Raw genomic sequence first — 21,248 nt, forward strand, 5'->3', positions numbered from 1 at the left:
TGTTACTTGAGGACTGAAGAAGAAACAAAAGGTCGAGTGGACCTTAAAAACACCCCATTGGAAGAACCTGATGGTACATTATATGTGGATGGGTCATGTTTTAAGTTGCCGAATGGCGATGTGACTACTGCGTATGCTGTTGTAACGTTGAATACTGTTGTTGAGACTGCAAGATTAAATCAGAATTCTGCCCAAGCTGCAGAGCTGATCGCTCTCACTAGAGCGTGTGTGTTAGCGAAGGGGAAACGTGTCAATGTGTTTACCGACAGCCAATATGCATTTGGCGTCGCACATAGTTTTGGACGATTGTGGAGAGAGAGAGGGTTCTTGACGTCGCATGGTACCAAGATTCAGCATGGCCAGCTTGTGAATGATCTTTTGGATGCATTGACGTTGCCTAAGCAACTGGCGATTGTTAAATGTAGTGCGCATCGTAAGGTGACGGATGATGTTGGTCGCGGAAATGCGTTTGCGGATGAGACTGCTAAGGAGACTGCCCGGAACATTAGCACTCGAATGTATGTGACGAGTTCGGTTAGGTGGCCTACAGAATCGAGCATGTGTGAGGACACTATTGAGAGTGTAAAGGCAATTCAGAATGAGGCCACCGAGGCTGAAAAGACGAAGTGGAAAGAAAGTACGGGAAAGTTGGATGCGAATGGTTGTTGGATTGATTTGTCTGATCAGAAAAGATGGATGTTACCGGATGCGTATGTGCTGGCTGTTGTGACAATGGCGCATGGGTTAGCACATATTAGCGCGAAAGGTATTTGTAAATTGTTGTCTCCTGTATGGAAGAATGATGGTATCACGAAATGTGCTGAACGTCTGGTGAAGAATTGTATGGTGTGTATGATGTACAATCCTGGCAAGGGAACCCCAACTCCTCCTGGCAGTTTTGCTCCCCCTTCATGTCCCTTTGAGGTGATCCAATTGGACTTCATCCATATGGAGCGATGCAATAACCTGAAATACGTTTTAGTTGTGGTTTGCGCATTCTCCCGATGGATCGAGGCCTATCCTCTCAAAGACAATACTGCTTTGTCCACTGCGAAAATCCTACTGAAGGAATACTTTCCTCGGTATGGAATGCCTAGAGTCGTGTGGTCAGATAACGGAAGTGAGTTTGTGGGTAGTGTGATGAAGAGTGTGTGTAAGGGCCTTGGAATTAATCAGAAATTCCACAGCGCCAATCATCCCCAGTCAGCTGGTTTGGTTGAAGGGTATAACGGCACCCTTAAGCTAAAGCTAGCGAAGATTCAGGCTACGACTGGTCTTTCGTGGCCTGACGCTTTACCTTTAGCATTACTGTCAACTAGGGCGACTGTACACTCCCGAGTAGGGCTTAGTCCCTATGAAATAGTGTTCGGTCGTCCTGCGAATGTTTGGGGGGTTCCTAGGCCAGGTATTTTCTGTGATCTTGAGTACCCAATGTTGATCGATTATCTTCATGACTTGACTGCTAAACTGAGGTTAATTCACCAACAGGTTCACGAAGCATTGCCGACGCGGACGGAGGGTCCAGGCCACCAGCTCCAGCCCGGAGATTGGGTGGTGACGCGGAACTTTTCGCGCAAGAATAACTTGGACCCGAGGTTTACCGGACCCTACCAGGTCCTCCTTGCCACGAGAACTGCAGCTCGTCTTGAGGGGCGGAAGAATTGGGTGCACGCCACCCACACAAAGAAAGTCCCCATCCCGTTGCCAGCAGACTCGTGGGTGAGGAAAGGCATTGCATCAACTGAAACCGAAGGATTGCCGGCGTTTGTACCTTTTAGCGACGCACAACCTGTCGGAGAATCCTCAGTGCAGCAGAGAGACATTGTCGAACAATTGTCAGCAAAGGACTCAAGACCAAAACATTCAGCTGATCAACAGGACGCTGTCCCTTCAACGGATCCTTTGTTCGACGAACAGACACGTCCTGGGAAAACCCGATACTTTTTGCGATCTAGCACTAAAGACTAATAAAAGATCCTGCTTTGCTGTATTGACAACTGCATTTTCCCGTTTTCCGTGATCAGTTTTGAACATTCATATTATTGTGATTTTTCCTGTATATATACATTGAGCTTCGTTCCTTACACTTTTTTTTTGCTTCCACAGCTGAGAGACATTGTTTTTGCATACATATATATATTGTGCATTAAAGGCCGTAGGGCCGCGCGCGTACTTCCTATTGGATAGTAGGTCTTGACGCTAGGTTAAAGGCCGTCGGTTCCTGGGAACTCCTAGGGATTGACTATTGCTACACAGAACGAAGTGCATCAAGAAACGTTGCGGACGGTCGTAGGGAATGGCATTCTCGAAGCTGAAGGATTTGGAAGGAGCTCAGGCTCATAGATTCAAGCTGCAGCAACTCAGTCGTACCAAATGTTTTATATTCCAAATATTTGTATTGTTTTTTGACTGCTTCTGCATTATTGGCGGGTGGGGTGTATTACACGATGTCTTACTTCTTACTTTCTGCTACACCTGCTCCTACTCCTGACCCTAATCTTACCTCCACTGTTTCTCCTCATTCCTTTCATATCCTACCTGAACACGAACAGGCTAGACGTGCAGAATTCCGCAACAATTCCTTTATTCAGCTCCTTCATCAACATCAGTTAGTGGTTAACACTACTAATTGTTGGGTGTGTGGGTTGATGCCACATACTACGGATAAGGGAATTCCATATCTGGTGTTACCGTATAGTTCCCAAGGGTCTGCTCGAGCATTTCAGACAATGTTTCGAAGCGCACTGGGTTTCCACCCCATTCGAGAACCACGTTCCCCCTACTCTGGTCCTACCTCGTATCAAAAACCTTTGTCTATAGCAATAGAGGATTTAGATAGCGATATCTATGATCCCTCGCTTATTCCCGAAGAAGAGGTACAAGCCTATAGGGTCCTAAGTAGAGGCGAATATAGTGTGTTCACCAGTGAAAAGCAGCTTAAAAGCTCGCCTCCGATATGGGTCGTACCCCACATTGGTAATTTTTGTCTCATGGGTCGTGGCCGAAGATCGCAAGCCCGACTTGGAGCGAGTGCTTGCACTGAAAATTACATTCTGCCGATGTTCTCGTCCCCTGTGTTTCTGGCTGCCAAGGGTACATACTTTATCTGCCATGATCGTGCATATGCATGGTTGCCCGCTGACTTCATGGGCTCATGTTTCATTGCAAATCTGTTGCCTCCGACGTTCACTGTAGATGCCGATTATCATAAGACTAGAGTTGTGAGAGGCGTAATTAGCGAAGAGGATACTGCCGGTCAAGAGGCAGGAGACTTTTTCAAGGGTTTCCTCCCGTTTTGGGGACCTATGGTTAATAGTAGGAACCTGAGACAGTTGACTCGAGTGGTAGAATCGACAGCTAATATTACTGCCAGTGCCCTTGGTAATATCACCACAGAACTTCAGGCGGATAGGCTTATGACGTTACAAAACCGTATGGTTTTAGATGTCATCTTAGCAGATCGAGGTGGGGTATGTAAGGTGATCCATTCGAGCTGCTGTATTTTCATTCCAGATAACGCTCCGACTGTCTATCAAGCCATCTCGAAGTTGCATAAAATCTCCGAATCCATACACGTGGATGCAGGGGATTGGACGCTACTTGGGTGGTTTTGGGGCCTGATGTCGACTTGGGGTTGGAAGATTCTGATGATCATCGGAGTCGTTGTGGTGTTCCTGTTCACGTGTTGCCTTTGTGTGCAGTGCGGTCCTGCCTTATGTGGCCTCTGTGCTACAACGTGTATGAGACAGCCACCTGTTACCAAGGGGACTCGGTTGGACAGAGCTATGCTACAGCAACATCTCGATGGTCTGATGAATATCGAATATGATTCCGACTAGTGCTTGCCTACATGAGGGCAGAGGAGCGTCTGAGGTTCCGTGACAATTGTAAGTGGTGTTTTCGACTCGCACGAATATGGTCGAGTCTGGTATCTATGAACCGCAAATGACGAGTTTAGTAAGTGTGCGCAGTTTCGCTGTGCTAACTCAAACCGTTCGTTTGTTATGTGGGTTTTTCATCTGTACCCACGGGTTCCATCTTAGATACGGCATCCATTTTGTCTCTTGCCCTCAAGTAGCCAGCGAACGGACGCTGTCCGCTTCGCGACCCTGGGACTCCCAAGATATTTGCGGAAGACACATGTCCTTTGTAAATGTCTTTATGACGAGGGGGATGATACTGTAAGGCAGATGGCCCCGCTCGAGGCTCATCTCGCCGTGCCGGTTTATTGTCTCAGCCGTGCATCTCATTAGGCACGTCCCTTTGATGCCTGCATCTCGTGTTTCCCGATACCTCCCCTTTTACACCCTTTCCGATCTCCCCACTGTCTCCGTCTTCCTCTGCACCTGTCTTTGTTCCTATTTCGATCTGTTTTACTGCCGATTGGAATGCACTAATGTTGGGAAGATGGGTTTTTACAGTTGGGAACCGCCAAATGTTTCCGCACTTGTGTTCCGGACCTTATGTGTATCAAAGTGACCAAAGCGACCCCTCTGGGGGATAATGGTGGGAACCGGGTTGTAAACCTTTGTGTACCATGTTGTCCTATGGGTAAAAACTGTATAAAAGGAGCGATCCACAGAACCAATTTGAAGCAGTCTCCCCAAGTTGCACGAGTTGTACTTGTCGTGATATCTGTGTTCCCTGCAGCAAATAAACCTTGAATCTTTGACGCCGAAGGAAGTGTCCCGTGTCTCTGTTATTCGTACGCCGGAGCAGGTTACCCACGAAGGTTTCAGGTGTTGTGCCCTGGCACCGCTGGGTCTTAAAGAACCCAGTCCTTCAGTGCGTGTGCATGAATCAACTGCTACTAAGATGTACTTATATGCAGTATCAGAAGAAAATGGACCGCAGTGATCCAAATAAACACATCCAAGTGGTTTATTCGAGATGTACAACTGTGTCTGAGGCGGACGCGCAGCAGTTGAAGGCTTAATCTGCTGGCAAATGTCACATTGAAGAACATATTCACGCGTCTGTTTGTACAGTCCCCGCCACCAGAATCTCTGTTGTAGCTGAGTTACAGTGGCCGAGACGCCCGCATGCGCGGACGCCACTCCTTCATGAGCCACTGTAATCAAAGCAGCCCTGCGATCCGAGTTGGGAACTAGACGTTCGCCAACTTCAGGGATTTTCACATAAGGAACCTTATTGGGACTTAAGTGGTATGTGTATTTAGAAGGGAACCCCGCAGGATATTTACTTCCCTTCTGTGTTGCAGCAACGGCCGCCAAGATGTCATCATAAATTTTGCTTTTGGACCTCGTGACTGCTGCAACTAGGTATTTCGATACCGCTGACTTCGCTGCTTCATCAGCAAGCGAGTTGCCAACAGCGTGGACCCCCACGCGCTGATGACCGAGAGTATGAATTACAAAGACAAGTGGCAGCTTCTCTTTAAGTTCCGCCACTCGTACCCAGATCGTCTTGTGTTTTATTGTGCTACCTTTGGAGTCACGAAATTCATTCTGAATCCAAAATAACAAGTTTTCATTGTAAGACTGGACACAGTAGTAAGAGTCACTTACGATTAAAGTCGTCACACTAGGATCTGCGTACTCCAATGCAAGCATCAGAGCACGAAGCTCTGCTAACTGTGCGGTGCAGTCCCCAAGCGTCTGCGTGTGCACGACACTGGACTTGAACTCATCGTTCACCATGGCACCGACCACAATGGCGCAAGCGGAAACGTAGGCATGTTTAGAGCCATGCGCAACCTGCGCCGAACCATCAGTGTAAATGATGCAATGGAAATCCTCCAACGGCCGCATTGCTAAAGGAGCAGGATGAACAAATTCATACTGTAAATACTCCTGCGACCGTAACGTGGCGTCAAAAATAAACGTGACATCCTGGGACGTCAAGGATGCAGCCCATTGAATCCACCGAGGGTGCAAAGCTTTGGAATTAGGTACACTGGCTTTCGTAACCGCCTCTAAGGCAGGACACGGTGTAACAACCAACATGCGTTTTCCTTGTGACAGGGCACGTTCTTTAAGAATCGCCATCTGCACAGCCGTTAAAACTTTTTCTACAGTGGAAAATCGCAGTTCAGCCGAAGTGTACAAGTGTAACTTGTAAGCAATAGGTACTGTATCTCCTTCATTAAAAGTCAGGTATGTGAAACCCACCGCCCCAGGGATAATTCTTATCACCAGGTTGGTCTGGTTATCACGAGTCTGTAAGTATTCAGAAGCGAGCAAATCAGCCTGCAAAGACTGCAGAATGGCCGAATGCTCAGGCAGCCAGCATGATTTGGAAAAAGATGGTTGTATCAAAGCATACAAAGGCTTGATACGCTGGGCATATTCCGGAATGTAAGTCCTCCCGAAATTCAAAAATCCCAGCAGAGATTGTAATTTTTTCAGTGTTGTCGGAGAACGCAATTGTGCGCATTTCTCCAGGAAGTGGGGTGCTAAACCCTTCCCTTCGTTGTTAAGCTCGTAACCTAGAAACAACACTGTGTACTCTGCAATGTGCGACTTTGCAAAGTTAAACTTGTAACCTATGTCAGCAAAGTTACAAATTATGCTATTTACTCGACACAGATGCTCCCAAAGATCGTCGTCTGTGAGATAAATGTCATCCACATACGAACAAGCAACTGGGTCGAAGCTCTCCAAAAGAGAGATTATGCGGGCGGAGAATACTCCAGGACTGTTCTTATAGCCCATTGGAAGACGCCGAAACATTTTTTGCACACCGCCGCATGTAAAACTGGTCCATTGGGAACTTAGACCGTCTAATCTATGGGCATAAAAACCATTGGAAATGTCAAGCGTGGTTTTGAACCTTTTACGCTCAAGACTATTCACTAACGCAGAGCCATGAGTATTCTGTACTGCGCAGTTACGGCAATGCGAGTTCAAATGCCTATAATCCAAAACCAAACGATATGAGCCGTCCGGCTTGTTTACAGTAAAAAGTGGGTTATTCATCGGTGACACACACGTTTCAATTACACCTTGATATTCCAATTGTTCAAGGATAGCCGCGACTGAAGCTTTGGCTTCACGTCGTATGGGATATTGAGGTTGAGGCTGTGGTTGAGACCGTAAAGGAATCTCGTGGCTAGGTGACAATTTATCCCAGCCACACTGATTACGGTACACAACCGGCGCAAGCGCCAGAGCCCACTCTTCTGCAAAATGCAGCGCTTCCACTCTCGGTACAGTGTGCGCGAAACTGGGTAGGATTACCTCCTCCCCTCGCGGAGCTGCGAGAACAAAAGGTGGGGGCCAGTCAGCCTCCGAAAGCAAAATGTCATATGTAGACGAGAGATTTTCCCAAAATACCCCTTTTACAGTTCGCTGCATGTCACCTTCAATTAACAGGACAATTTCAAAAAGTCGTTCAGGGGGAGCAACATGCGTGTCAGCAGTTTCAATCACAACATAAGAATCAGTCGCTGTCACCTTCAACAGTGGACGGAGGGCCTCTCTCACTACGGTAATCTCTGCTGCGCTGTCCAGCAAGGTCAGAGCCCACGTCAGATTCCGAAGCCGCGTTCTCACTATCTGGGGCATAACGATGCGCTGTCAGGGCGGCGACTTTCTTCGTTGCAAACTGTGGTCTCTTGGGCGTAGAGCCTTCCTGCTGCTCTCCACCGTTTCGCGGGCGGGGCTGACCACGTCCTTGCTGGCCACCCCGGCCCCTGCCGCCCCCTCCACCACCGGTTGACGGAGCCGATGAGTCCTGAAAGGAACGAGGAGAGCGTTGGTCAGAAGCCTGAAACCTTTCAGGCGATTTAATCATCGCGCGGTCGCGCAAATCATAAACACGATCCGACTGCGCAGGCAACGGAGACGCAGGAGCAGAAACCTGTGTTTGTTGTTGTTGTTGCTTACCCTGATTCTGCTTTTTAGGCCAATTTTGCTTTTTGGACTTTTGTTGACCACTAGTTTCCGATGTCTGACCCTGGGGCGTTTTCTTCTCCTTTTCCGGAAAAGCTTTAACCCCCTTCGCATTGCGGCCAACCATTTTGTAAGCAGTCACAATAATCTTTGCCAACTGTCGGGGTCGGTCGGCCTCTTGAACCAACGCCAATGCGTTAGCCACCTGAAAGTTCACTGCATCCCCCTTGACATTCGCAAGGATCAGATCGCAAACTACTTCAAATGAGCCACACAGGCGCATGCCCAATTCAACAGCCGCCTCTGGTCCGTGTTCGTCTTGAACACGTTTAAGGACCCCACCTAGATTGGTCACAGACGGGGAGCCATAGCACCTCGAATAGACCGCTGCAAAAGTTTTTCCCCAGGTCTCACAGTCAGCAAGGTCAGGATCCAGATCTTTCGGCAAACTTAGTGTAAGAATCCGGTGTTTATCACCCGGACTCGTATTGGGAAACACAGCTTCCAGCTGGCCGAACTTCTCAGCAAGCCAGAACGGAAAATCGTCCTTTTCCTGGGGTTTTTTACCCATCACGGAATTTACCGTGACCGGATTGATTTTCAGACCAGCATGTTCTGCACGAAGCTGTGCGCCCCTAGGGGCCGCGTCCTGAACATTACGGCTAGTGTAATGAACAAGTGCTCTAATCACTTCCACCGCGACTTCATGAAGCCGCCGCAGATCAGCCACGTTACAAGTGGCACGTCGGGGGTGAGGAGTAAACCCAGCCAAAGCGGGCCACGGAGTGCCCGGAATGGACAATGGACCTAACCTCGGAGCGGTTAAAGCGTGCGGTAGGGCGCCACCAAACCAAACTCTATGCTGCCAAGCGTCAACAGGAACTTCCAGTGCTCTGTACGGAGCGTACGCAGCCGGTACATCTGAAGCAGTGTACGAGTGGAACACACCAGAATTAGCGTCCACCGGCGGAAATGTCACCCACGAATAAAATAGTTCGTACGGGTAAGCATGTTCCGCACTCACCACTAGAACCACAGCCAAGCCCTCTAGTGGAACATCATACATCCGCAAATGGTCACGCACCGCAATGCGACTATGCTGCGGGATGTCCACGGCTTGAGCCATGTCAGCACAGCAACTAGAAAATAAAACAAATAATACTTTGTAGCACAACTGGGTAGTAATCCAAAGAAACCGTTTTAGATAGATTCAAGCTTGAATAAGACCTATTTCAAAAATAGGTAGGTTTTACCGACACCGCCGTTTTCCGGAAACGGGAATGTAGGCGTTAAGGTTTGAATGATATACTACTCGAGTGTCATGATATAAGGCCAATCAACGTATGGGCGCCATGCCGCAGGGTTTCCGTTCTCTCACAGAACTGTGCACAGAGATCTAGAACCTGGGTGAGTTAGGGTGACCCACAACTCACCTTTGTTTCAGAAATCCCCTTACCAAGCTAGCTACAGTGTCGCATCGGTAGTAAATACTTCCCAATGTCTTAGACAATCCAGAACATGAACTTAGAATACCTCAGGTATCGTGGAACACATGAACACTCTTTCGTTATATAATCATTACAAACCGAAACTGGGAGGCAGAGAACACACGTGCAAGTTTGAAATGTTTATTTTTCAATGCAACATTCTCAAACGCAGTATCTTATATAATATCAATATACATATTATAAAAATCAGAGTTAGCAGCATAGTCACTAATCCATAATAAGCAAAAGGTGATAGCATGTTATGATGCAAAGATCTATATAATTCTGTATCACCTATATTTCGCGCACCCTAATTAGCATATTATATTATATCTAAGAAGGTCTCATCTGGGTTCTTAGCAGGGCGGACCCATACCTCTAATTCTCAGTAGGAGGAGATCACATCAACCGCTACCAGCTCTCAGCATGCAAAGCATCAAGTGTGTTGATTCATTCCCTGTAACTGTATCTTAAACCCACGTAGAGCCAAATGTTGGCACAAACATTATTTGTGTTATGACTAACGTGGTGCGAGGATCAGGCCTACAGCAACCTTGTGTTAGGTTATTCTGAGAGTGTGCAGTTCTCAGTGTGCAGACAGTTGTACCAAGTGTACCAAGCACGACTGATATCAGTGCAATAACATATTATTCTCAAATAAATCACATCTTTCGTCTACGTTAAAAGCTGCAATAACAATTAGGTGTCGTGTGCAAACTGAAGCAGAAAGAAAATATGGCGTTTAAATATTTAATAAGCACATGCTAACTTAACACAATATATAGAAACGTAGTAACCATATGACAGAATAAATTGTCTCCTTTTTTGTCACAGAGTGAGCGCTTCGCTCCCTGGCGCCGACGCTCCCACCTAGGGGCCCTCCTTGACTTGTGATCCTATGGCTTTTAAACTTCAAGTACAGGGATGTCACCCTGCAGGAGGCCTGCCCTCAACCAGACTTGCAGTTCTCCAACTCTAGAGTCCTTATCTTTCCCAATTGCACCAGGGCAGTGCAGCAGCTCTGAAGATTATTTGCGTAGTGAAACAAAAGCTGCGGGCACTCAACCTGCGTTACATGCTCCTTTTCCCTGCTCGCCTTAAAGTCATCTTTCAATTTAGTACTCTCTTTTTCGATATGCCAGACCAGGCCTGGGAATGGGCGATGGTGTGGGGGCATCTACGCCTTCTCCTGGGCGACTCCACTTGGGTGACTCAGTGGAGTCTGCTCCGGCACAGCCTCTTCGTGGGTGATGGGGAAATCATTCCCATTTTCAGAGGTCCCGGGCGTAGCAGGATTTGACTGGGAGGGCCCCATCTTGGCCTCGAGTGGCTGCCTCGCCCCCACTCTCACCGACATCGAATGGCAAGTTATCCAACACTCCCATGTTTTTCCGATCTACAGAAATTGACCTGGATGCCTCCTCCCAGCTTTCCATACCGCTTTGACTGGTTGGCGCTGCATTCCTTGAAATCATCTTATCCTCATCTCGGGAGATGACTGAGCGTAACTCAATGAACCTCGAGGCTGTGGAACTCTCTTTCAACAGAAGTTAATCTTAAGACAAATCTGTTAGATTTCAGGAAACACCAAAAAACTTGGCTCTTCCGCAAATAACTCAGTCATCTTCTGGATCCTCCTAGTTGCATTGTCTGGCTAGCGCCTAGACACCCCCAGGTAATTGGTTTGCTTAATACATTTTATTTTCATTTCATTCAATTTAGTGGCAGATGGCCATATTTTTCTCTGTCTGGAGCAGGGATGAATTGAGGCGGTCCCCCCCACCGGTGGTCCCAAACGTTGTCTTCTCTGGTGCTTCCTCGTAACAGTTTTGGTTTATACCTACATTGTTCTATGTTGTCAGGCACTGCATCCTTCTCTATTGGCTCATTTTGGCTACAGACGTTCCCTCGGAGTTAGCTTGTTGCAGGTAGTTATTCAAGGGCGACATATGCTTCCTGGGGTGAAGTGTTGGGTAATGGGACTTTGGAGGGAGGGCGGTTCAAAATGTTTCTATTGTGTCTTTCTTTCCTTTGCAGCTTGTTAAGGGCAGACACGATCACCATCATTTTCGGACTTGTATGGCTTCACACTGTATGCCCCCGGACAACCACATTAGACCCTGCTCTCAGGCTGCAACCACCTACTGTTCTCTGCGCATATCATGGTTCCCCCTAAATAACGGTTCTGTCCTGGAATGTTATTGGCCTACTGGACCAGATTAAACACTCAGCAGTCCTACTGTATATTAGGTGGCACAGGTTGGTTGTCATTCTCCTACAAGGGATTCACTTATTGGGTATGCTATGCGCTTTCCTCAGGCCGCTTCGGATATGACAGGATCTTACATTCTGGCTATGTCCATCCAAGAGAGGTTGCCATCCTGATACAGAAGTCTGTCCCCTGGCGGTTACTGGGCAGCACACAAACTAACAGGGGTGTAACGTGGGTGTTGAAGGCCATATGGAGGCGAGGCAATAGAGTTTTGTATCATGCTACATCACCCCTCCCCCTCTGTAATTCTCCCTCCAAACGCTGTGGTCCTTTCTTTTGGCTCTTCCTCAAGGGGTTACTGTGGTCAGGGGTGACTTTAACACTGTCCCTGATCCTGATTTTGAGGCCTCCACTGCCTCATACTCTGGTAGGCGCACCTGTTCGGCCTGTCTCTCTTCCTTAGGCTGACTCGGTTGGCCTCTGCGACGCATGGCGCTCTTTGGCATCCTACCTTGCATGCATACACACACAGTGTTTAAATGTAAAATCCGATTCTCTCGTTTTTTGATCGAGCTATGCATCATTCATTTTCACCCCTGCCCTACTTTCAGCCCCGGCTCTATCCTTGACACCGCACTTGCATAAACATTGGTAAAGAATCTAGATGAGGGTATTGTAGGCTATGTAAACATGCGGAGTCGGCGCAAAAGAACAGCTGGCATCTGCTCGGTGTTTTTCAGACAAAGGTAAAGCCTCAAGTAAAGTTTACCCAGTTAGCATATCTTGTTGTGCAGCCTTAAGATGCGACGATTGCACAATGCACCAAGGCTGTTGTTTCTTATTACCTCATTTATATGTTCTCCAGAGCTCTATTTACCTCTGGGCGTCACTTGTTTGTGATCTTTTGCTTTAAAAACCAGTGTAACCATCATTCAGGGTGCTTCCTCCTTCAGTATCTCTATGGTGCTTACCGGATGAGGCCCCATTCATGAATGCTAATAAATGATCTTTGGTTTGTACTTCACTCCAGTGTCGATTCCTCCTTACTTGTTAAAGAACCCGTGGACGAAAGGTGACCCTGCACCAGTGGGTTTTAAATAATCTGCTTCCACAACAGTTCAGCGGTGCATGCCACGATCTCCTGGATAGATTTGCTGCAGCTACCGGCGGCGGGCCTCCTCTCGGTCCAGTCCATGCATATTCTCCTACCCAAAATCTACACCATGCTAAGCTTCTGTTGTGCCCGGTTTGGCGATCAAGTGCTTGGCATTTACAAAGCACCAAATGAGTGGCATTTGTGGATGAAGAGTTAAAGGCGTTTTTTTAAGCTTAATGCAGGATCGGTTTCCTCAGCAGGGATGCTGTGGGCAGCCAGTAAGCCCTCGTAGCGGGGTATGTCTGCCGAGCTGAAGCCCAGCGCCTCTTGTGGTGACCCAACTTGAAGGTAAAATACTACGCCTGGAGCCCGCTTTGCGTTGCCGTTAAATCGATGACGTCCTTCGTTCCCTGGCCATAGCTCGCACAGAACTGCGACAGGTCAATCTTGGGGAGGCCAAGCAGTGCTGGCTGGCCTCCACGGAGAATGCATACGCGTCCGGTGACAAATTGGGCAACCTACTGTACTGACTGGCGACCTGTGGCCTCTCCACAAGGTGTTACTGGCAATTCAGGACTCATCGGGGCACCACCAGGAGGAATCACCCACCACAGCTCAGACCTTCACTGATTTCCACCAGGGGTTGTCTTCAGGATACACGCCGCCACCCGCTGAAGTAGCAAACCCGATTCTGAATGACATACTGCTGCCGTCCATACTGGGTGCCTTGGCTCGGGAACTGAATCAGAACTTGCAGCTTGATGAGGTACAGGTAGCGGTGACAGCGCTGCAATCCGGAAAGACGGCCGGCCACAACGGGTATCCCGTTGAATACTATAAGTGCTTTCGAGACATTCTATGTCCCCATCTTTTGAACTTCTGTATGGCTGCAGTGCGAATACTTTTCACCCGATCTAGACTGTGCCACAATTTTTGTCTTTCCTAAGCCTTACTCGTGATCAGTGTTCGGCCTCCGGTTCGATCTCCCTCATTAATACTGATATTAAGATCTATGCAAAAGTCCTGGTGATGCGGCTGGTGCATGCTGTACGACACCTGATTCATCCAGATCAATGAGTATTCATAACAGGTCGCAGCACGTGTCACTGTGTCAATGGGGTTCATGAAACGCTCTCTCAGTCGCAAAGACATATGGGGTTCCTTGGTTCTCCCGTTAATTGACTTTACCAAGGCCTTCAATACAGTATTGGACCGGCTTCTCCAGCAGGCTGGATTATGGTAGGTTTTCTGTCGCATGGTGCAACTCCTCTAAGGCACCCCAGCCGCTCGGTCCAGGTGAACAGGGTCCTTTCCTCCCTATTCCTCACTGAACGCAGCACTGCCAGGGTTGTATGCTCTCTCTCCAATGCTCTTTGCCCTGGCGATAGAAACCCTGGCACAGCTTATCTGCTGTAATGCGCAGATCTGGGGTTGGCAGCGGGGGAGTGGCTTCGCGGACCGCATCACGCTATATGCTGAAAATATTCTTTCAGTTTTGCAAAATCCGTAGCCCTCTGAGCCCCGATGCCTGTTCCTTCTTTGGTTATAGGGCGCAGCCCCCGGCCCCCGGATCAATGAGGGCAAGTTCTGCCAAGTGGAGGAGAGATGCTCATGGGCGGGTTTGGTGCCCCAACATTCCCATCCGGCACAACTCCTTTAAATAGTTGGGGATTCATAGGTTTCCCTACCCAGACCTGGCAAGGAATCTTAATTTCCAGGGGCTGACCCTAACGCTCGAGTGCGACCTGGGCCACTGGACGACTCTTCTGTTGAATCCTATGGGGGCACCACCACTCTCTTCAAGATGGTATGCTTGCTGCGCTATTCTTATATCCTAGGTGTTAGAAATGGGGGTCTCTACTTGCCAATGGTTTGCACCTTTGCCCAAGTAGGGACCCTTCTTCCTAGTCAGAGTAAGGGAGATAAACTTTTTAAGTAACCCCTGCTCATCCCCTTGGTAGCTTCGCACAAGCAGACAGGCTTATCTCAGAGGCAGTGTGTAAAGCATTTGTGCACACATACAGTAATACAATGAAAACACTACAAAGGGAAGCCACACCAATTTAGAAAAATAGAAAATCTTTATCGGAACCAACAAATCAAAAAAGACAAAAGTCCAACATACAATACTGGAAAAATAGGTACTTTTCAAGATAACCTTTAAATTGCAGAAATAGCTTAAAAACACAGTTCTTCCGAGTCAGTATCTCCGTCCGGGGCTACCGTGATGCTGAAAATGACAGAGTCTAACAGTTCCAGCCGCTGGGGTTGGTACAGGTTAGCTGTAGCGTCGACAGACTCTTAGACAGTACGTTTCTGGTTGTGGCCGATCCCGTTGGTACGAGTCGGTCCAGGCAACCGTTGCGCTTGTGTTGTGAAGTGAAGCGGTGTGGTGTGTGGTGCCCTTACGGCATGGTGCAAGCAGTAGCTCGGTGATGGTCATAGAATGGCGTTGGTGAGTCCAAGGCTACGAAGTGGAGTGAGGCGGTGTTCGATGCAGTGCTGGCAGGCCACAGTGCAGGCGATGGAGCTAGTCGATGTCCGGGTGGGCAGCGACGATGTAGGTGTGTTCCGGGCAGAGTGAAGCGAGGTGATGCGGAGTGCGGTACCAACATGAAGCAGTGCACGCAGCGGCTCGGTGTCGGTCGTCCAGTGGCGTTGAATAGGCCAGGGATGCGGATGGCGGAGCCTTCTGCAGTACCTTCAGGACACGGAACCAGTGACGGACTCAGTGACAGAGTCGGCTGCTCTTGTCTTCTGTGGCAACTTAAACCAGTGGTTCCAGAGAGGATGCCCAGAGGGATGATGAAGCCTTTGCTGTGGATGTATGACGTTACAACGCATACTTTTACTCCGCATACCATTACAACGCGGTATTCACAACGCATACCACTACAACGCATAGCGCTTTGGGGTGCTGGATAGTGGTAAGTATAATTTACTATTCTAACTCCAGTCCCCGTGGACCCTAGGGAAGGTGTTGGATAGTAAATTAAACTTACCTCTTATCCTAGAGCGCCCCCCAGCGCTATGCGTTGTAATGGTATGCGTTGTAATGCCTGCGTTGTAGTGGTAGTGCGTTGTAAAAAATGCGTTGTAACAGGTGAATAACCTTTGCTGTTGCTGAGAATTCTTGAACAAGGGGCATCCTTTTCCTCAAGCCCTTGGAGATACTTATCAAGCAAGATACACACACAGTTCCTCTCCTTGGCAAAAACAGCCACTGCAGGCCAGATCTTCTCCTTGGAGAGGTTCCCCTTCAATTCCAGATGTAATCTAAAAATCGAAGGTCTGGGCCCCCATGTTTTAGAGCACAAATTCTTTTGTTCTCTGGTGGCAGAGAAGCTCTTTGCCCAGCTAAAACCAGTTCTGTCCTCTCTGGTGCAGCTGCCCGGCAGAAGGTGGAGACAGAACTGTCCAAGGCAGACCAGGTCCATTCAGGTGTGAAAGAAATCTCCTCCCCCTACTCTGAATGCAGCCCAGGTCTTATCAGCCCAGCCCTGACCCACCTTGGAAAGGCAGGACACACCTTACCCCCCCACCCACAAGTGGCTCAATGACAATAATGCACATCCCAGCCCCTGTCACTCCAAAGCCAGACAGTCAATACACAAACCTAGCAGAGGCACAGTGGATGGCTAAACAAGAAAATAAAGCAAACATAAAGAGATGATGAACGGAGAGCTGAAACTTTTCAGACACTCAGCTCCAGTCACAGATCTGGGTTGAATCAATCATTGTTCTTTAGCTCACTTCGTTACCCCGGTTCAGACACAGCTATATGCAAATCAGTCTTGACCCTGTGTCTCATAGGAACAGTACAGCATGAACTGCCAAGCCAGGTCTTCACTGGAATGGAAACAAGCATCCGGGAACCGGATTCAAGGTAACACCCCTCATCAGCCAGGCTAGCTTGGACCCACGTCTGGGCGCACGCTGCCAACTTAGGGCGAACAAAGCAAACACAAAAAGATGATGGTCGGAGCGCTGAAACTTTTCAGAAACTCACCCCATTCACAGATTTGGGTTGAATTCATCATCGAATATGGGGGAAATGGTGTAACTATTATGGATTATTATTTTAATTCCATGCAGTTTGGCTATACTGATGTCAGTTCCTACAATGTCATTGCATGTTCGCGATCTTTGCATTTGAGAAATTATGTGTCTTGCCTCAAAACTTTCAATAAAATTATCAACAAAATAAAGGCTTAAATGGTAGCAACATTAGAAACGACTGAGGAGTAATGGGATATCAGTATTTCTCTCACTCTTACTATATGTTAAATGCATTTGCAACTTGTTCTCTCATTCTTGCAATAAAATTATCTCCGAATTCACAGCTTACCTTCTACATAATAGGGGGGAGTCTTATTCACATTAATTTAATTTAATTGAGGATTACTTTTTAAGACAGAGTGTCTGAAATGTAATAAAGCTAAAGTTTTCTTCATTCACTGTACCATAAGTATAAATATTTAAACATGGCTTACAACATTCCTTTCAGTCTCTCCCTTCTTCCCTTCATAAAATGCGCCTCCCCTTTAAGCACTTTTAAGCATTCATTTTACCTTTGAACAAGCTGCTGATGGAGTAGGTTGATGCTTGTCTCGAGAATGGGTATGAAGAATTCCCATTTTGGCCTTTTGTTGGATCCTGGTTTCGTACCTCTGCTGTCGATCGACTGTTGGATGCAGTCTCTTTGATTGACCAGGTAATGCCTGCAGACAAAGAGTATTAATTAAAACATTCAGACTACTCACAGTCATAGACTGCTGCAATCTCCCTGGAAGCAATGAATCAGATAATGGACATCCATGGGCTTTATTTGCTCTTTTAATGAGTGCTCTAATTCTTTAGGCATACTATGCATTAACACTTATGACCCTATGATTAAGAATATCATAAATACATTTCAGACAAAGTTTGGTACCTTCACCCAGGAATAGTTTGCTAGTCACCCTCCTATGGAAGAAACCACCTGTTAGCAATCCTCGTACAAATGTATTTGTTCATTGAAGGAGGTTCAAGAATATGTATGAACAATGGGTTTTTGTACCAAGCTCTCTGCCAGGTCTTGTGGCATCTTTATTATACATTTCAAATCAAAGTTCCTTATGATGTGTATGAGCCAACTGTGTTATTGCTAGACAACAGAAGGATATAGGGTTGTTCAAGTAAATATACACATTGTGTAACCTTAGAGCTCCCCCACATTTTGGCATAGGAACACTTGGAAAATAGCTAAGTAATTAACAAGCTTCTGCCTAATGTATCCCTGTGCGCCAAATGACTTGATGAAGGTCCTAGCCAGAGACTGCTGGTAGTGCCCAAAAAAGGGTATCATCCTCAACACTCAGCTGTTCACTTTCACCGCCAGTTTTCCCTTTGTAAATACAGCCTAGAGTAGGGTGGAGACCTTTTGACAGATGGAAGAGGGGTAGATGGGCAGGTGTTGGGCATAAGGCAGGTCCTACATACAGGTCACAATAGATGTAACTTTTAGTACTCCTACCTCTTGGATCTCTACTATTCCCTTTCAGAGTAGCTTTGAATCCAAAGAAAAACAACTTTGGGTAAGACTTGCAATTGGGCGTGTGTATATATGCAAGGTGTGTCTTCTAGAGTGTGTGTCCTCAGCACTTGTACCAATGAAAACCGTGTACTAATCTGAAGTGCAATAAGCAGCCGCGGCCCGTCCATGTAAGAGCGGTGGGCCCGTGTGGGTGTTATTTCGATGGATGACGAGGGAAAATTATTTATTAAATGTCATGGTCTGTCGAAATACCGCCCCCATGACCCACCACTCTTACCTGGACGGGCTGCGGCTGGCATAGGCTTGCAGCTCCCTCATACATCTTGCAGAGATTACGGTGCTCAGTAAGGCACTTTTCACATCACAGAAAGCAACAAATTAATAAGGCTTGTGCATTTAAAATGTATTCATTTCAAACATAAGTACATGACAAACGTGTGAAATAATGGATGAAAAGTATTATTAAAAATGTATAGTTCTTGTAGTCTTGTGGTGTTATTGCCACTCTGAATAAAATACAGTTAAGAAGGTCAGCTGAGATTGACTTTTAGGAACACTGTGAAAATGTTCAATTTTAAGACTTCAAGTGCTGGAGCTAGATCCTTGCAAAACAAACAATTGATGGGCGGAATGCTGGACAATGCAAACATTCAACCCCAGTCACAAGGATGTGGGTTTAATCCATCATTCTTTTGCTCACCACACCACCCCAGTTTGGACCCAGCCATATGCAAATCAATCTTGACCCTGTTCATTGCAGGAACAGTCCAGCCCGCACTGCCAAACCAGGACCTCCCTGGACTGGAAACAAGCATCCTGGGACAGGTTTCAGGGCATCACCCTTCACCAGCCAGGCTAGCTTGAATTCAGTGGTGTAGTGAGCACGGGACCCACGTGTGGTAAACCCTTCCCACTTAGGGAAACATATGCAAAAGAAACAATAGATGGACGAAATACTGCACAATGCAAACATTCAAGCCCAGTCACAAGGATCTGGGTTTAATCGATCATTCCTTTGCTCACCACACCACACCACCCCAGTTTGGACCCAGCCATATGCAAATCAGTCTTGACCCCGTTCCTTGTGGGAACAGTCCAGCCCGAACTGCCAAGCCAGGTCCTCCTTGGACAGGAAACAAGCATTCTGGGACGGTTTCAGGGCATCAGCCAGGCTAGCTTGAATTCAGTGGTGTAGTGAGCACGGGACCCACATCTGGGCATACCCTTCCCACTTAGGGCGACATATGCAAAAGAAACAATTGATGGATGGAATGCTGGACAATGCAAACATTAAACCCCAGTCACAAGGATCTGAGTTTAATTCATCATTCTTTTGCTCACCACAACACACCAGTTTGGACCCAGCCATATGCAAATCAGTCTTGACCCTGTTCCTTGTGAGAACAGTCCAGCCCGAACAGCCAAGCTAGGTTCTCCCTGGACCGGAAACAAGCATCCTGGGACCGGTTTCAGGGCATCACCCTTCATCAGCCAGGCTAGCTTGAATCTAGTGGTGTAGTGAGCGCAGGACCCACGTCTGTGCATACCCTTCCCACTTAGGGTGACATATGCAAAATAAACAATTGATGGACGGAATGCTGGACAATGCATACATTCAACCCCAGTCACAAGGATCTGGGTTTAATCCATCATTCTTTTGCTCACCATGAATGTATGATTTATTCAGCATTTCGTCCATCATTTGTTTGCGTAGCACTGTTCACCCGAAGTGGGATGGGTGTGCCCAGATGGGGGTCCCTTGCTCGCTGTGCCACTGGATTTAAGTTAGCCTGGCTGATGAAGGGTAATACCCAGAAACCGGTCCCAGGATGCTTGTTTTCCGGTCCAGGGAGAACCTGGATTGGCAGTACGGTATGGACTGTTCGCATGAGGCACAGGGTCAAGACTGATTTGCATATGGCAGGGTCTAAACTGGGGTGGCATGGTGAGCAAAAGAACGATGGATTTAACCCAGATCTCTTGACTGGGGGTGAATATATGATTTATGCAGCATTCCGTCCATCATTTATTTGCGTAGCACTTTCCACCCTAAGTGGGATGGGTATGCCCAGACGTGGGTCCATTGCTCACTGTGCCACTGGATTCAAGCTAGCCTGGCTGATGAAGTGTAATATCCAGAAACCGGTCCCAGGATGCTTGTTTCCGGTCCAGGGAGGACCTGGCTTGGCAATGCGACTGGACTGTTCCCATAAAGCACAGGGTCAAGACTGATTTGCATATGGCTGGCACTCAACTGAGGTGGCATAGTGAGCAAAAGAAGGATGGATTTAACCCAAATATCTTGACTGGGGGTGAATGTTTGATTTATTCAGCATTTATCAATCATTTGTTTGCGGAGCTAGATCCTTAGCATGGGCTGCTGTTAGTTAGTGGACTAATCTTCCATCATGGTTTTAACCGCTCTTAAAAGCATTTTGTATAGTTCCTCTCTTCTTCAATGTAGAGGTGCACACTTGCCCAGTCTTCTATATCTATATCGTTATTGGAAGCCCTTTCTCATTCTACACTTGATCACAGATCTGTTCTCCCCAAGGTATGAGCACTAAAGAAGCACTGCTTCTTCACTTACTTCCCACAGGCTCTCCAGTCCAGCTGTATTTCCCCAGCTCATCATCGTCATCGTCGACAAAATCTCGCAAGCTGTTTACTGCACGCTTTGACTCTTTCAGCTAAACAAAGAAATAAAAAATAAAAATCAGTTTTACTACACATCAAGGAGTCATCTTCTACCAGCAGATCATTATCATCAAGGTATAAACTGATCTCTCTATCCCATGTATTTAGTTTTGTCTGACACCAAAATAAGAAGGTATAGAGCACAGGAAAGCACATTTTCTGGTTTAAACCCCACCAGTATCCAGATGTCACAAGGCTATAGCCTTCTCCTTCACAATTAAAATGTAATGCAAGAACCGTACAAATCACTCCAAGACACAACGTCCCACATGATACATGGTTAGAAAACAGTCCTCTCATTGAACGCCACTGATACTTGCGATTGCCATTAGGACTTTCAATAGGTGGTTCGGACTATCAACCTACT

General features: G+C 47.3%; 1 protein-coding gene across 2 annotated transcripts in view; it reads right to left on the reverse strand.

Annotated features, from left to right (window-relative positions):
- Window positions 1-21,248, reverse strand: part of VIPAS39 (VPS33B interacting protein, apical-basolateral polarity regulator, spe-39 homolog) — a 309,783-nt gene that overhangs the window by 214,374 nt on the left and 74,161 nt on the right. For both annotated transcript variants that reach the window (XM_086937557.1, XM_086937558.1), the window contains exons 3-4: window positions 20,775-20,874; window positions 17,220-17,369 (exon numbers count right to left, since the gene is read on the reverse strand). In XM_086937557.1, the coding sequence (XP_086793683.1) occupies window positions 17,220-17,369; window positions 20,775-20,874 (250 nt within the window). The remainder of the gene's footprint in view (window positions 1-17,219; window positions 17,370-20,774; window positions 20,875-21,248) is intronic.

Source organism: Lissotriton vulgaris, chromosome 9 (assembly GCF_964263255.1).
Source record: "Lissotriton vulgaris chromosome 9, aLisVul1.2, whole genome shotgun sequence".
Taxonomy (NCBI): domain Eukaryota; kingdom Metazoa; phylum Chordata; class Amphibia; order Caudata; family Salamandridae; genus Lissotriton; species Lissotriton vulgaris.